This window comes from Neoarius graeffei, chromosome 2, assembly GCF_027579695.1.
Source record: "Neoarius graeffei isolate fNeoGra1 chromosome 2, fNeoGra1.pri, whole genome shotgun sequence".
Taxonomy (NCBI): domain Eukaryota; kingdom Metazoa; phylum Chordata; class Actinopteri; order Siluriformes; family Ariidae; genus Neoarius; species Neoarius graeffei.
Genome location: NC_083570.1, coordinates 87,601,301 through 87,617,616, shown reverse-complemented (window position 1 = coordinate 87,617,616; position 16,316 = coordinate 87,601,301). Strand labels below are relative to the sequence as shown.

Sequence of the window (16,316 nt, the reverse complement as noted above, 5' to 3'; positions counted from 1 at the left end):
TGTCTGTCAAATTAATCATAGTTCAACAGAGACAAATGAACAAAATCCAAATGAGTCGTGCTTTAACTATAACCAATCTAATATAAAGCAATATAACTTCATACTTTATCCAAACTTACGATGTTGTCCTCCAAGGTTACAGTGTCAATACAGTCATATATTTCACCTGACTTTGTAACACTTGGAAATTTGGAACAGTTTTTTATCCAGTTCTTTTTACTCATTCATCTTCGGGAACTGCTTTACCCTGGACAGGGTCGCAGTGGCTCCAGAACCACCTTCTATCCAGAATACACCCTAGATAAAATGCCAGTCCATTGCAGGACACCATGCACAGACATTTAGTACACCCATTCACACAAAGTAGTGTAATCAATCCACCTACTTTAGCATATTTTTGAGAGGTATGAGGAAACCAGACTCTGGAGCTCTGTCAGGCAGCAGCACGACCCACTGCTCCACCATGACCCCAGGTTGATTTCAACATTGCATTTTATTTTTCAGTAATTTTTTTTTTCATCACTCCAGTGAAAAGGTTTTTTTTGACAGATGTTCAAGCATGCATTGCACATACCTGAGATAATCAAGTTTAAGCAATATCTTGAGAGTGCATTGACACAATGTTATTTGTGCAACTTTTTACATTTTTAGTTGTCTATAAATTCAAATGTAGTAACAATTTACATTTGTACAAAACTACCATCAAACGTTAGCTAAGCTGATGCAACTGGCTGCAGACATTTAAGCTCATTTTATATACAAAATCCATTACTGTGTATTGTGACTGTATTTATGAATCACCACCTTAATGTGGTGGAGGGGTTTGAGTGCCTCAGTGACTCTAGGAGCTATGTTGTTGGGGGCATTTGCCCTTGGTAGGGTCTCCCAAGGCAAACAGGTCCTAGATGAGAGGTCAGACAAAAAGCGGTTCTGAAGACCCTTCTGAGAGAAACAGCAAGGATCCAAGTGCCCTCGCCCAGACCAGGGATACTGGGGCCCCACCCTGGAGCCAGGTCTGGGGGAGGGGCTCATCAGCGAGTGCCTGGTGGCTGGGCCTGTGTCCATGGGGCCCAGCTGGGCCTAGCCCAAATGAGCAACAAGGAACCACTCTCTTGTGGACCCACTACCTGCAGGAGGTGCCATAAGGGTCTGATGCATTGTGGATTGGGTGGCAGCCAAAGGCAGAGGCCCTGGCATACTGATCCCTGAGTGACAAAACTGGCTTTTGGGACATAGAATGTCACCTCTCTGGTGGGGAAGGAGCCTGAGCTTGTGCGTGAGTTTGAGAGGTACTGACTAGATATAGCTGGGCTCACCTCAATGCATAGCTTGGGCTCTGGAATCAATTTCCTGGAGAGGGGTTGGACTCTCTTCCATGCTGAAGTTGCCAAGGGTGAGTGGCACCAGGCAGGGGTGAGGCTATTGGTAGCCCCCCAGTTCAGCATGCTAACATCAGAGTTCTCCCCAGTAAACGAGAGGGTTGTTCCCCTGCACCTTTGGGTCAGGCAACAGTCTCTGACTGTCATTTGCACTTATGTGCCAAATGGTAGTTCAGAGTACCCGGCCTTCTTGTAGTCCTTGAGTGGGGTACTAGACAGTGCACCACGAGGGGACTCCATTGTTTTACTGGGGGACTTCAATGCTCACATGGGCAATGACAGTGAAACCTGGAGGGGTGTGATTAGGAGGAATAGCCTGCCTGATCTGAACCCAAGCAGAGTTCTGTTGTTGTACTTCTGTGCCATGCACGGTTTGGCCATAATGAACACCATGTTCGAGCATAAGGGTGTCCATAAGTGCATGTGGCACAACACCCTAGGCCAGGGGTGTCAAACCTGATCCATAAAGGGCCTTGTGGCTGCAGGTTTTCATTCCAGCCATGCAGCAGCACACCTGACTTAGCTCATTCAATCAACTGAACTGTCTTCACACAGTCAAATACTTGCAGCCACACCCACCCTTGATTAAAGGGTGGGTGTGTCAGTTGATTGAATAAGCCGAATCAGGTGTGCTGCTGCATGGCTGGAATGAAAACCTGCAGCCACACGGCCCTTTATGGATCAGGTTTGACACCCCTGCCCTAGGCCATAGATCGATGATTGACTTTGTAGTCATTTCATCTGATCTGCAACTGTATATCTAGGACACTTGGGTGAAGAGAAGAGCAGAGCTGTCAACTGATCACTACCTGGTGGTGAGCTGGATCAGATGGTGGGGGAGGAGGCCAGACAAACCTGGTAGGCCCAAACGTGTAGTGAGGGTATGGTGGGAATGTCTGGTGGAGGCTTCCGCCTGTCAGATCTTCAACTGCCACCTCCAGAAGAGCTTCAACTGCATACCGGGGGAGGATGGGGACATTGAGTTTGAGTGGACCATGTTCCGCACCTCCATTGCTGAAGCAGCCGTGTGGAGCTGTGGCTGCAAGGTTGTTAGTGCCTGTCGTGGTGGTAATCCCTGAACCAGGTGGTGGACACCTGCGGTGAGGGGAGCCATCAAGCTGAAGAAGGAGTCCTACCAGACTTGGTTAGCCTGTGGGTCTCCAGAGGCAGCTGACAGATACCGACAGGCCAAGCGGAACATGGCTCTGGCGGTCACTGAAGCAAAAACTCAGGTGTGGGAGGAGTTCAGTGAGGCCATGGAAAGTGACTTTCAGTCAGCCTTGAAGAGATTCTGACAAATCATCTGGCTGCTCAGGAAGGGGAAGCAGTGCTCTGTCCTGACTGTTTACAGTGAGGATGGAGTGCTGTTGACCTCAACTGGGGACTTTGTCCAGCGGTGGAAGGAATACTTCAAGGATCTCCTCAATCCCACCTTCATGTCATCCGAGGAGGATGCAGAGTCTGAGAATGCTTGGGAGGACTTGCCCATCACAGGGGCTGAGGTTACCAAGGTGGTTAAAATGCTCTTCGGTGGCCAGGCTCCGGGGGTAGATGAGATTCGTTCTGAGTTCCTGAAGGCTTTGGATGTTGTTGGGCTGTCTCGGCTGACATGCCTCTTCAACATTGCATGGAGGTTGGGGACAGTTCCTCTGGATTGGCAGACTTTTTAGAAAGGGGGACTGGAAAGTGTGTTCCAACTATAGGGGGATCACACTTCTCAGCCTCCCCGGGAAAGCCTATGCTGGGGTGCTGGAGAGGAGAGTCCAGTCAATAGTTGAACCTTGGATTCAGGAGGAACAATGTGGTTTTCATCCTGGTCGTGGAACACTGGACCAGCTCTTTTCTGGAGGGTGCATGGGAGTTTGCCCTACATGTGTTTTGTGGACCTGGAGAAGGCTTACGACCATGTCCCTCGGGGTGCCCTGTGGGGGGGGTGCTTCGGGGCCCACTGCTGCGGGCCATTTGGACCCTGTATGACCGGAGCAGGAGTTTGGTTCAGTTCAGTTGGTCGGGTTCAATGCCCGAACTGATGATCACATCATCAGTTTTTCTTTGGCTAATCAGACACAAGGTACGCCACCACTCTTGCCGGAGCGGTTGGGGGTTAGGTGCCTTGCTCAAGGGCACTTAAGTCAATCCTGCTAGTCTGGGGAATCGAACCAGCAACCTTTTGGTCCCAAAGCTGTTTCTCTAACCATTAGGCCATGACTTCCTAAGGAGTTTGGTTTGCATTGCCGGCAGTAAGTCAGACTTGTTCCCGGTGCATGTGGGACTCCGCCAGGGCTGCCCTTTGTCACCGGTTCTATTCATAACTTTTATAGACAGAATTTCTAGGTGCAGCCAAGGGGCAGAGGGTGTCCGGTTTGGTGGCATCAGGATCACATCTCTGCTTTTCAAGGATGATGTGGTCCTGTTGGCTTCATCAATCTGTGACCTACAACATGTGCTGGGACGGTTTGCAGCTGAGTGTGAAGCGGATGAGAATCAGCACCTCCAAGTCTGTGGCCATGGTGCTCAACTGGAAATGGGTGGAGTGCCTACTTCAGGTCGGGGGCAGTTGCTACCTCAAGTGGAGGAGTTTAAGTATCTTGGGGTCTTGTTCACGAGTGAGGGTAGGGGGGAGCGGGAGTTGGACAGACAGATCGGGGCAGCGTCAGCAGTGATGTGGATGCTAAACCAGTCTGTTGTGGTGAAGAGAGAGCTGAGCCAAAAGGCAAAGCTCTCAATTTACTGGTCCATCTATGTTCCTACCTTCATCTATGGTCACAAGCTGTGGGTAGTGACTGAAAGAATGAGATCACAGATACAAGCGGTCAAAATGAGTTTTCCCCGCAGGGTGGCTGGGCTCTCCCTTAGAGACAGGGTGAGAAGCTTGGTCATTCAGGAAAGACTCAGAGTAGAACCTTTCCTCCTCCACATCGAAAGGAGTCAGTTGAGGTGGTTCAGGCACCTTGTTAGGATGCCCCCTGGATGCCTCCCAGGGGAGGTTCTCTGGGCATGCCCCACCGGGAGGAAACCCTGGGGCAGACCCAGGACACGCTGGAGAGATTACATCTCTCGGCTGGCCTGGGAATACCTCGGTATTCCTCGAGAAGATCTGGTGGAGGTGGCCGGGGAGAGGGAAATCTGGGCTGCTCTGCTTAGGCTGCTACCCCTGCGACCCAGACCCAGATAAGCAGCAGAAAATGGATGGATGGTGACTGTATTTAATGGAATGCTATGGAGCATGAACCTCAGCAAGATCTGTGAACCATGCCAGACCACATATGACGTATAAAAGCCCAAGCTGAAACATTAGCTAGTTAGCAACATGGCACGAGTTGAGCTGCATCATGTCTCTGTTGAAAGTATTCTCATGTTTCTGAACATTTGTTTTGTTCAAACAAAGGCTATTTATAACACTTTTGCTTAGATCTGCTGAGGTTTGCTTGTTGTTCTGAGTTTGTCACCAGTTGCTTTATGTTGAGATAGTATGATAGTGCGATGGAACTAATCATTACTTCATCACTTACTTCACTGCCAGCAACATCGAGACTGGTCATAACACGTAAATCTGATGGCTCCAATTCCCACTACAGCTGGAATAAAATATTTCTGTAAAATGTGACAAGGTCACCAGGGGATAGATTAACATTTTACCTTTGCCGTTTTGCTCCCATTTCCACAGGAGACTATTACAGCCTGGCAGTCGCCTATTAGTTACAATTCATCGCCTTCCTTGTCGAATACCTTGATTTTTTGCTTGTTAATTATACTTATTAGTAATTTGTATTGAACTTTGAAACACTTGTGTTCTAAAATATATCCATGTCTGATGTTGGTATATAGTATCAGGGTCACTGACAATTTCTTGGTAACTTTTTGATCTATGATAGTGTCATATAGTGATGATGAATAGAAGCTCAGCGGTACAGATTCTGAGATAGTGACCAGATGATTCTGAATTCAAATCCTAGCACTGTCAAAAATCCACTGATCGGCTCTTGAGCAAAATGATTAATGTTCATCTATTCATCTGTTTGCTTTATTTGTATCTCAGCTGTAAGCTGTTTTGTCTGTGAAATTGTACACCCGGAGTGAAAAATATCATGAATTGCTTTTATATCAAGAAACCATTTTTATCAGTCATCTAATATATAATTTTAGATGACTTTTTAGATGAATATATATATATATATATATATATATATATATATATATATATATATATATATATATATATATACAGTATACAAAATCTAAAAGTATATATATATAAGCTTTCTTGAGTACACTGCTATTTATTTATTTCTATTGATTTCTTCACGGTGGGCCTTTAGTCTCATGTTCCTTTTAGCTCGTAGAGTCAAATGCTAGTGTCAGTCAACTGCTGAGTTTCTCATATAAGCAGAGAGAGAGAGAGAGAGAGCGCATGACCTCTTCAGCTCTCTCTCTTGATGCCTGTTTTTATTAGAAATTTGAAATGCTCCCAGAATCCAGTTATAGAAGAAAGTGAGGAAGAGAAACGAAGTGCCAAGAGAAAAGAGAAAGAATGTGTGACCTTGTGTCACTTCTCCTTCCTACTCTGGTCATCTTCCTTCATTCTCCCATTACTCACTGTCTGTTTGTGGCCCTCATGACCTTTTGTTTATACTCCGTCACACTTGCTCATCTTTTTTTCACACACACTAAAACTTTCACTCACCTGTTTTTTTTTCCTTTCTTTCTCCCTAATCTCTGTAAAGATTGGCCAGTGGTCTAAAAAACCAAGTTAATAACTTAATATTGTTGGCCATTTAATGTTTGTGTCACATCTGCACCTGCTTGCACTCAAGACTCCATTTCACAGAATTCACAGAGACCTTCAAATATGGCTGCCGCTGATTACAACACCCACCCTGCACTTCACCACTTACAGTCTCCTGACTACTGATTGCACACACCTGTTCACAATCACCACAACTCACTAGAAAAGGACTTTTATGCTGTGTCTGAAATCACTCACTACTCACTACTTGCTACATAATGGACTATATAGTGAGTTCACCATTTTGCCATGCTGTCCGAATGTACAGTATAGGGAGAATTATTACACCCTATATAGTGGACTCATAGTATCTGATGGTCACTAACCAAACAATATATTCCATCATGCATTGCGGTCGCGCTGAAAGAAAAATCGCAGACGACAGAGAGGAGCACCTGGTGCAGCAAAGAGAGAATGAAATGAAAGAAACACATTATAAATGGACCTTCAATTATAATTAAAAATAGTAAGAGAATAGAAAATGAGCTACAATAGAATAAGACAGATAAAATATAAGAATAAAACTTACAGTGCGAGCGAGGAATTAATCAAAAGCCTCAAATTTGATTTAATAAAAGGCAGCGGCAAAGAAGAAAGTATTTAGCCTTGATTTAAAAGAACTGAAAGATGCAGTAGACACAAAGTACTTTGTATTTATTAATGTAGGAAATATGCTCAGTATAATATGGATTTATCACAAAAATACATGCATGTATTTATTATTTTGAAAACCCACCAGTTGACTGATCTGGCACGTTTTAATTGCGCGACAGTAATGACGTAAATAATGGAGCGGCGGAGTAGTGTCCGAAAGTGTTTTTTTTTTAATTTTGCCACTGAGCTCACTATATAGTCCTCTATATACCGTAGAATTCCCTAGATAGTGAGTAGGGAGTAGTGAATGAGTGAGTGATTTCGGACACAGCATTAGTTTTCACAGCCAGTTGCAAAGTAAACACTCAGTTACCATTTGTCCGACATTACCAAGCCTTTGTATTTCATGTTGACTTCCTGGGATTTATTTTTGACTGCTCTTTGGACTTTTGCTATTTTGCCTTGCTTCTGATATTCTGTCTGTGTCTCGCCTGAACCTTGCCTGTCCCTGTGTTTGTTTTTGCCCACTGTTTTGGATTCATTTGCCTGAATAAACTCTTTTACTGCATCTACATTCTTCTGTCGCCTGCCAACCTGACTGTATGTTGAGTATCATTTATTATATCATGAGGCAGGCTATCCAAATCAAAACTGTATTTTGATCAGATTGATTCATTTGTTTAAATGTACAGAACTGTGCAAAAGTCTTAGGCACCCTCCTCTTTTTTATGCAAACTTTGTTGTTCTTTGTTTCTATTTTATGACTTCTACATTATCGAGTCAGTACAAAAACATTTTAGAGTTCCAAACTTTCATTTTCCAGCACAAAATTAAATCTCATCTCATTATCTCTAGCCGCTTTATCCTTCCACAGGGTCGCAGGCAAGCTGGAGCCTATCCCAGCTGACTACGGGCGAAAGGCGGGGTACACCCTGGACAAGTCGCCAGGTCATCACAGGGCTGACACATAGACACAGACAACCATTCACACTCACACCTACGGTCAATTTAGAGTCACCAGTTAACCTAACCTGCATGTCTTTGGACTGTGGGGGAAACTGGAGCACCCGGAGGAAACACACACAGAAACACACACAGAAAGGCCCTCGCCGGCCCCGGGGCTCGAACCCAGGACCTTCTTGCTGTGAGGCGACAGCGCTAACCACTACACCACCGTGCCGCCCACAAAATTAAATGTTACAGAAAAAAAAGTTTGTATCTGAGCAACGTATTACATAAGCGACCACTTTTCAGATTAAAAAAAAAAAAGCAAAATGAAGGCTACTGAGTTTTGCTGCAAAATTAAGAAGTAAATGTGACAGTCAAAGTGTCCAGAAGAACTGTAGCTGGTTCTGGAAAATGCTCAGTAAAACCTACAGCTCATTTCCTTATAAAACTGCACTCATTGTACCTGAGACTACTATTTTTTTAAAAAAAAGCAAAGGATCGTTTCACACCAAATATTGACTTTGCTTCATTTATAACGGCTTACTGTGTACTGTTTATAGTATTTTTTAATATTGAAACATTTTATTTCATTATTTTTAAGCCATTTTTGTTTTACAGCATTTCTTACATGTGGCTAAGACTTTTGCAGAGTACTGCATGTGGTTAAAATTTTATCAAAACACAACTGAGATACAATCTGCATGAAAACAATCTTAATTTATTCACAAAACAGAAGCACATCCATAACACAGATGGTGGTATGACTAATTATTTGAATGTAATTAAAAAAAATAGAAGACAAAAGTGACCAAAGTGATTTTACATTTGAAAAGAGATTTGCTTCTGTCTTTCTATTTGCCAGTTCTCTGTCTCTTCTACTCCCTTTACTTTCTCTCCATTTAAGTCTTCTCTGTGCTTATCTCTTGCTCGTCAACTTATCTTCTTATTCTCCCCTTATCTTTGCTCTGTCTCTGTCTGTGACTCTGCGGGTTTCATTCTAGCCTGTAATCCATGTGATAGGCGAATGGGATTTAAGTGGTGATAAACATGTTCTCTGTTAATCTACAAGCACAAGGACAGCATCATTTCATGCTATCTCTGTTCTTACGTTCTTTAGAGCTTTCCTAAGAGCAGCAGAGCCTTTACCAGGAGGAGAAGGGATTACAGTAGAATAACACACGCTCCTCTCTCTCTCTCTCTCTCTCGTGTTCTCTTTTACTAATTCACTACGTGTCCATCTTCTTCAGCATGTAGCCAAAACAAACCACACCATCTCTGTGCTCTCCAAATTCTCCCTGTAATCACTTATTTTGACCCATTTATCACTCTCTTCTCTCTGTTTCATCGAAGTTCATACTTAGAGTTCAAGCTTCAATTCATCCAAGCCATCAAAGTAAATCAAGCTGAAGTATTATCCATTGACTTTGAAATATGAGCTTTCCACCTGCCCACCTACTTGTGTGTGTGTGTGTGTGTGTGTGTGTGTGTGTGTGTGTGTGTGTGTGTGTGTGTGTGAGAGAGAGAGAGAGAGAGAGACCAAGTAGCTCTCTTCACATCAGCATTAAAAAATTACCAAGGCCCTCATTTTCAAATCAATAATTCCATCCTATTGTAATCCTCCACTCTCTATTCAGCACTAAGCAATGGATGTCCTCTTGACCCAGGACATAGAGCAATATAATCATAAAAATAAATCAGAAAATACCCAGTATCCATTGTGCTCACGTGAATAATTTGCTATACAAATAATATTAATGGAAGTCATTAATTTGTTTATTTTATGGATATTCATTGTTTATGGAATTCATTGTTCCATCAATGATGGCAAGCCGTCCTGGCCCAGATGCAGCAAAACAGGCCCAAACCATGATACTACCACCACCATGTTTCACAGATAGGATAAGGTTTCTATGCTGGAATGCAGTGCTTTCCTTTCTCCAAACATAACGCTTCTCATTTAAACCAAAAAGTTCTATTTTGGTCTCATCTGTCCACAAAACATTTTTCCAATAGCCTTCTGGTTTGTCCACGTGATCTTTAGCAAACTGCAGACGAGCAGCAATGTTCTTTTTGGAGAGCAGTGGCTTTCTCCTTGCAACCCTGCCATGCACACCATTGTTGTTCAGTGTTCTCCTGATGGTGGACTCATGAACATTAACATTAGCCAATGTGAGCCAGGCCTTCAGTTGCTTAGAAGTTACCCTGAGGTTCTTTGTGACCTTGCCAACTATTACACGCCTTGCTCTTGGAGTGATCTTTGTTGGTCAACCGCTCCTGGGGAGGGTAACAATGGTCTTGAATTTCCTCCACTTGTACACAATCTGTCTGACTGTGGATTGATGGAGTCCAAACTCTTTAGAGATGGTTTTGTAACCTTTTACAGCCTGACGAGCATCAACAATGCTTTTTCTGAGGTCCTCAGAAATCTCCTTTTTTCGTGCCATGATACACTTCCACAAACATGTGTTGTGAAGCTCAGACTTTGATAGATCCCTGTTCTTTAAATAAAACAGGATGCCCACTCACACCTGATTGTCATCCCGTTGATTGAAAACACCTGACTCTAATTTCACCTTCAAATTAACTGCTAATCCTAGAGGCTCACATACTTTTGCCACTCACAGATATGTAATATTGGATCATTTTCTTCAATAAATAAATGACCAAGTATAATATTTTGGTCTCATTTGTTTAAGTGGGTTCTCTTTATCTACTTTTAGGACTTGTGTGAAAATCTGATGATGTTTTAGGCCATATTTATGCAAAAATATAGAAAATTCTAAAGGGTTCACAAACTTTCAAGCACCACTTAATATATTCCTTAATATATTACTTAATCCTAAATATGAATGTACCAACTAATTTTAAGCAATACATTAACAGTTTGTGGTTGTAAATTATTACTAGAAATCCATATACCATTTAGTTTTGCTTTACCGGGATGGTTAAGATTATGGTTGTTTAAATTTTATAGATTAGCTGTAAATTATCAAGTTGTTCCTTTTGCTATCACTTTAGTCAGAACTTCCCATTTATAGCTCATGATGTTCAGTAGCTTATTTAGTATCAGAATATTATATTTAGCTAATATGGACTCTCATGTTACACTGTTGGTTGATATTGAAAATTAGGTAATAGGCTAGTTCATGCTAGTATGATATAGTAAGCTTTTAAAATAAGATAAACTTTATTCATCCTTTGTTGGGGAAATTTACACGTTCAAACAGCTCACACATAGAAAAGAGTCAGGAAGAGACAGTAACCAAAAATACAGTGCAATAACAGTATTTAAAAACAATAGGAAAAAAGTATATAGCCATGGATAAAAATAAAAAAGTAAAAAAAAAGTAAAAACACAGGCCATGTATGGAGTAGTACTTCACCTGAAGTAGAAATATTGCACTAATAAAATACTGGCAACTGAAATAGAAATAACATACTGGCAAGAGGGCGGTACGGTGGTGTAGTGGTTAGCCCTGTCGCCTCACAGCAAGAAGGTCCGGGTTCGAGCCCCATGGCCGGCAAGGGCCTTTCTGTGCGGAGTTTGCATGTTCTCCCCGTGTCCGCATGGGTTTCCTCCGGGTGCTCCGGTTTCCCCCACGGTCCAAAGACATGCAGGTTAGGTTAACTGGTGACTCTAAATTGAGCGTAGGTGTGAATGTGAGTGTGAATGGTTGTCTGTGTCTATGTGTCAGCCCTGTGATGACCTGGCGACTTGTCCAGGGTGTACCCCGCCTTTCGCCCGTAGTCAGCTGGGATAGGCTCCAGCTTGCCTGCGACCCTGTAGAACAGGATAAAGCGGCTAGGGATAATGACATGAGATGAGATACTGGCAAGAGTTTCTAAAGTGAACTAATCAAATAAAGTGTCACCCTGAGGTCTATTGGTTATTACTACTAAATAATGTAGTAAATAAGTAAACCTTAATGTAAATGGTTAATAAAACAATTTTAATTATGCTTACCTTTTAATAATTTAGAATGAATTAAAAATAGTTCAAGCTGTTCTGAACTGAACAGAAGGATAAAAGGGATGAAGGTAATCATTTAGAAACTGGAGTTGGTTAATTGGTAAATGCCATTATGAGCTGACCTAAAATTGTGTGAGAAATTATCCATTATTTATTTATTTATTTTTAAATCCTGTAAGCAAGAACTTTTTGTAAATAATCATTCTGATCAGTCATGAACCTAAAACATATCAGTAAGTCAATAAGATTCACTTACTGGAAATACAGGAAATATAGGCACTGGTCAGGGGTGGGTTTCCCAAAAGCCTCTTAACTCTAAGAGCATCTTAACTAGGAGAGAGAGTGTTCATTGTGATGCTCGCTCTACCATTAAATGATGATCTCTGTGCTACGATGCTTTTGGGAAACTCACCCCAGATCTGGAGTCTGGTGGTTTGTGATTGATTGGTGCTATCAGTCTGTTTAAGTGTGTCATCAAGGTAGAGCGTGGGATTCATGAATGTATCATTAATGAAGCTTGAAATTGGCTCTTACCACGTCCTTACGGCTTAGAACCTCCAGGATGTTGTTGAGGAGCTCGACACTGTTCCGCCTCTCATCCTGTGGCCCATCCCCCACATCAGACAATGTTGCACTCAGCTCCTTTAACATCATGGGCAACAGGATGTCACGACAATCTGGAAATGACATCATGACATGAAAGACCAACTATAACCATGTTCATGCTGAAACTGTCCACAAAGGAATATACTGTATGGTTACGATCAGAAGTTGACATACAGTACACATACATTTAATTAGTATTAAAGCAGCTAAAGATAATGAGAATGAATGTTGGTTTTGGGATTTCTGAAATCAACACAGAGTCAAGGTTGTTCATACAAGATCAAAAATATACTGTACATATACCCACTTAGATTATTAATTCAGTGGTGCTGGAATTTACAAAATGTCTTAACTTGTGAAGGCCAAGGCCTCTTAATTTCCTGTTAGCGATCATGATTGACTACAGCTGGTAGCTTCTCTGGACCAACATAAAAAAGGTTTGTTTGGCACTCATTGGATTGACCAACACACAGTACAGTGGGAAAGTCCAAGGAGCTCAGTGCAGATCTGAGAAAGAGGATCATATATTTACACAACCCAGGAATGTCTCTTGGAGCCATTTCTAATCAAATACAGATTCCAAGATCACCAGTTCAAACAACTGCATGTAATTACAAGTTATTGGGAAGTGTAGCCACTTTGCCAAACCACTTGGTGAAAAGACCCAAACTGTCAGACTCAGCTGAGAGGAAATTGGTCTGCATGGTTGATTTCAGAAAACCCAAAATAAATTAAAACTTGTGCACCAAATATTTTTTTCTTTTAAAGATGTTTGTTGTACAGGTCATTCTGCCCCAGAAAAAGAACAGTTCAATGAAATCACTGGAAGTCCAATATTGCCATGACATTCATGTCAGTGTATGTAAACTTCTCACTGCTTCCCTATACAGTGATGCTCCTATGTTGGAGTTTCCTTGTATGTGTGTGTCTGTGCGTGTGAGTGATGGAGTGACCCTCACCCTTTCAGTAGAATCTTCAAGGTGCATTGTTAGTAATGAGTGTCTAACGAGCAAGAAGCTAAACGAGATTTTAATGTGCTGACTGTGCCTGGCAAGAGGGCTGTGGAGGTGAGACAGATGCAGACATCCTCAGGTAGTGTATGTGTCTGCCTTGTGCACAGACAGAGATGGATATGCACACTCTTTCTGGCAATATCCATCCTCAGCCAGTGAATAACAAGAACTTATCAGACTTCACGGTGTAGGGATTATGCATACAGAATCAATATTGATGTATGTTGTTAAACTCTTATACTCTTAGGAGCCATTAGTGGGTCCAGACATCTGCACCCTTATAACAATATACATTTCCCATTAGTTTCAGTTTAGGTACTAAATAATTCATAGCAATCATAATAAAATTCCTCAACATAACTGAATAATAAGCTGGGACTTTAAAGGGTTCCTAACTGTTCTTAAATGAGCAAAAAATGTATTTGTATAACACTCTTAACCATAGACCTTGGAACAAAGCAGCTTTACAATAATGCAGACATAGATTTACATTCCTAATGAGTGAGCCAGAGGTGAAGACACACTGAGAGCAACCAGACTGTAAAGGGAAACCGTTCTCTTATGGGTGACATCCAATAGTGGGATTCAAAATTATTACAGGTGTACAACCCCAATTCCAAAAAAGTTGGGATGCTGTCTAAACTGTAAATAAAAACACAATGTGATAATCTGCAAATCATGGAAATCCCATATTTTAATTGAAAATAATACTAAGACAACATATCAAATGTTGAAACTGAGAAATTTTATTGTTTTTTGAAAAATATATGCTCATTTTGAATTTGATGTCAGCAACACGTTTCAGAAAAGCTAGGACAGGGGCATGTTTACCACTGTCTTGTATCACCTCTATTTTTATACCCTGTAAACGTTTGGGAACTGAGGAGACCAATTGCTGTAGTTTTGAAAGATAAATGTTGTCCCATTCTTGCCTGATTCAGTTGCTCAACAGTTTGGGGTCTCCTTTGTCGTATTTTGCACTTCATAATGCACCAAATGTTTTAAATGGGAGACAGGTCTGGACTGCAGGCAGGCCAGTTTAGCACCCGGCCTCTTTTACTACGGAGTCATGCAGTTTTAATATGTACAGAAAGTGGTTTGGCATTGACTTGCTGAAAGAAGGAAGGCCTTCCTTGAAAAAGATTTTGTCTGGATGGCAGCATATTGCTCTGAAACGTGTATATATCATTCAGCATTAATGATGCCTTCCCAGATGTACATTCTACCCATGTCATGTGCACTAATGCACCCTCATACCATCACAGATGCTGCCTTTTGAACTGTGCACTGATAACAAGCCGGATAGTCCCTCTCCTCTTTAGCCTGGAGGATGTGGTCTTCATGATTTCTAAAAAGAATTTCTACTTTTGATTCGTTAGAACTCAGGACAATTTTCCACTTTGCCTCAGTCCATCATAAAAGAGCTCAGGCCTAGAGAAGGTGGTGGTATTTCTGGATATTGTTTATATCTGGTTTTAACTTGCATTTGTGGATGCAGTAATGAACTGTTTTCACAGCAAATGGTTTTCTGAAGTGTTCCTGAGCCCATCCAGTGATTTCCACTACAGACATGCGTCTGCTTTTAATGCAGTGTCTCCTGAGGGCCTGAAGATCACAGGCATCCAATGTCAGTTTTCAGCCTTGTCTCTTGCATACAGAGATTTCTCCAGATTCTCTGAATCTTTTAATGATATTATGTACCATAGATGATGTGATCCTCAAATTCTTCGCAATTTTACATTGAGGAATGTTATTCTTAAATTGTTGAACTGTTTGCCCACAGTTTTTCACAGAGCGGTGAACCCCTCCCCATCTTTGTTTTTGAGAGACTGGGGCTGGGATTCATTCATTCTTTCTTTCTTTCTTTCTTTCTTTCTTTCTTTCTTTCTTTCTTTCTTTCTTTCTTTCTTTCTTTAATACCCAATCATGTTACTGACCTGTTGTCAATTAACCGAAATATTTTTTATAGCATTACACAACTTTTTCAATCTTTTGTTGCCCCATCCCAACTTTTTTGAAATGTATTGCTGACATCAAATTCAAAATGAGCATATATTTTTCAAAAAACAATAAAGTTTCTCAATTTCAACATTTGATATGTTGCCTTTGTACTATTTTCAATGAAGTATAGGGTTTCCATGATTTGTAAACCTTCACATTCTGTTTTTATTTATGTTTTACACAGTGTCCCAACTTTTTTGGAATTGGGGTTGTAGAAGAGCAAAGTAATGTTTGTGTTGAAAGAATATTCAATATTATCAAAATGTGAATAAGAGCCCTGGGATGAGCACAGGACTGTCTTTACGATTACAGCAGCAGTTTTTGGGCACAAATCGACAGTATCCATGTGAGTGAGACTATCCACTGAACCAAGAGTCAGACTTGGGCATAAACTTTTTACCAGTCCATGTGGGACCATCCAAAGTGTCAGACAGTGAGTGTAGAAGTTGCAGAAAGCTCCAAGCAGACATGGAGGACCAGGAACAACAGTGCAAGCTGAGCATGTGACAAGGGTAAATTATTACATTCACAAATATTTAAAAATGGAAAGTGATGCATGCTGTATAAGTCAAGATTAGAGATTTAAAATAATGACATTACAAAACTATTCATAAATCAGAAACTACTCAGACTTAAATGACAGTAGTGTTCTGTTCTAGATGTCATTTGAGGATATAGAGCTGTCTAGTGGGTTCATACAGAGAGATATGAGGAAATGTAGTACAGTAAAAAAGACCTGGACAATGGCCAAAAGTTGCCAAATAAATTATGTATGGCACAATGGAAACTAATTTGCCCTTTAATACACCAGCGGACAGAAGGTGAGAGCGAAGTGTCGGTAAAGGATAGAACCAACCTGACTCATTGGTGGAAGTACAGAGTTTGTCTGGGTCTCATAATGACTAATAAGCTGTATATTAATCTGTCAGGATGTCAGGACAGAGAACTTTGCACTTTCCAGATAACATGACGAGCTGTGTTTTTTGTCTTATTAACATCATGAGAGAGAGATTAAAAAA

The 16,316-nt window shown here is 41.5% G+C and overlaps 1 protein-coding gene across 1 annotated transcript in view; it reads right to left on the bottom strand.

Annotated features, from left to right (window-relative positions):
• LOC132881999 (dedicator of cytokinesis protein 2) overlaps nucleotides 1-16,316 on the bottom strand; it is a 282,249-nt gene that overhangs the window by 153,010 nt on the left and 112,923 nt on the right. The window contains exon 25 of the mRNA XM_060915143.1: nucleotides 12,212-12,354. Within this exon, the coding sequence (XP_060771126.1) occupies nucleotides 12,212-12,354 (143 nt within the window). The remainder of the gene's footprint in view (nucleotides 1-12,211; nucleotides 12,355-16,316) is intronic.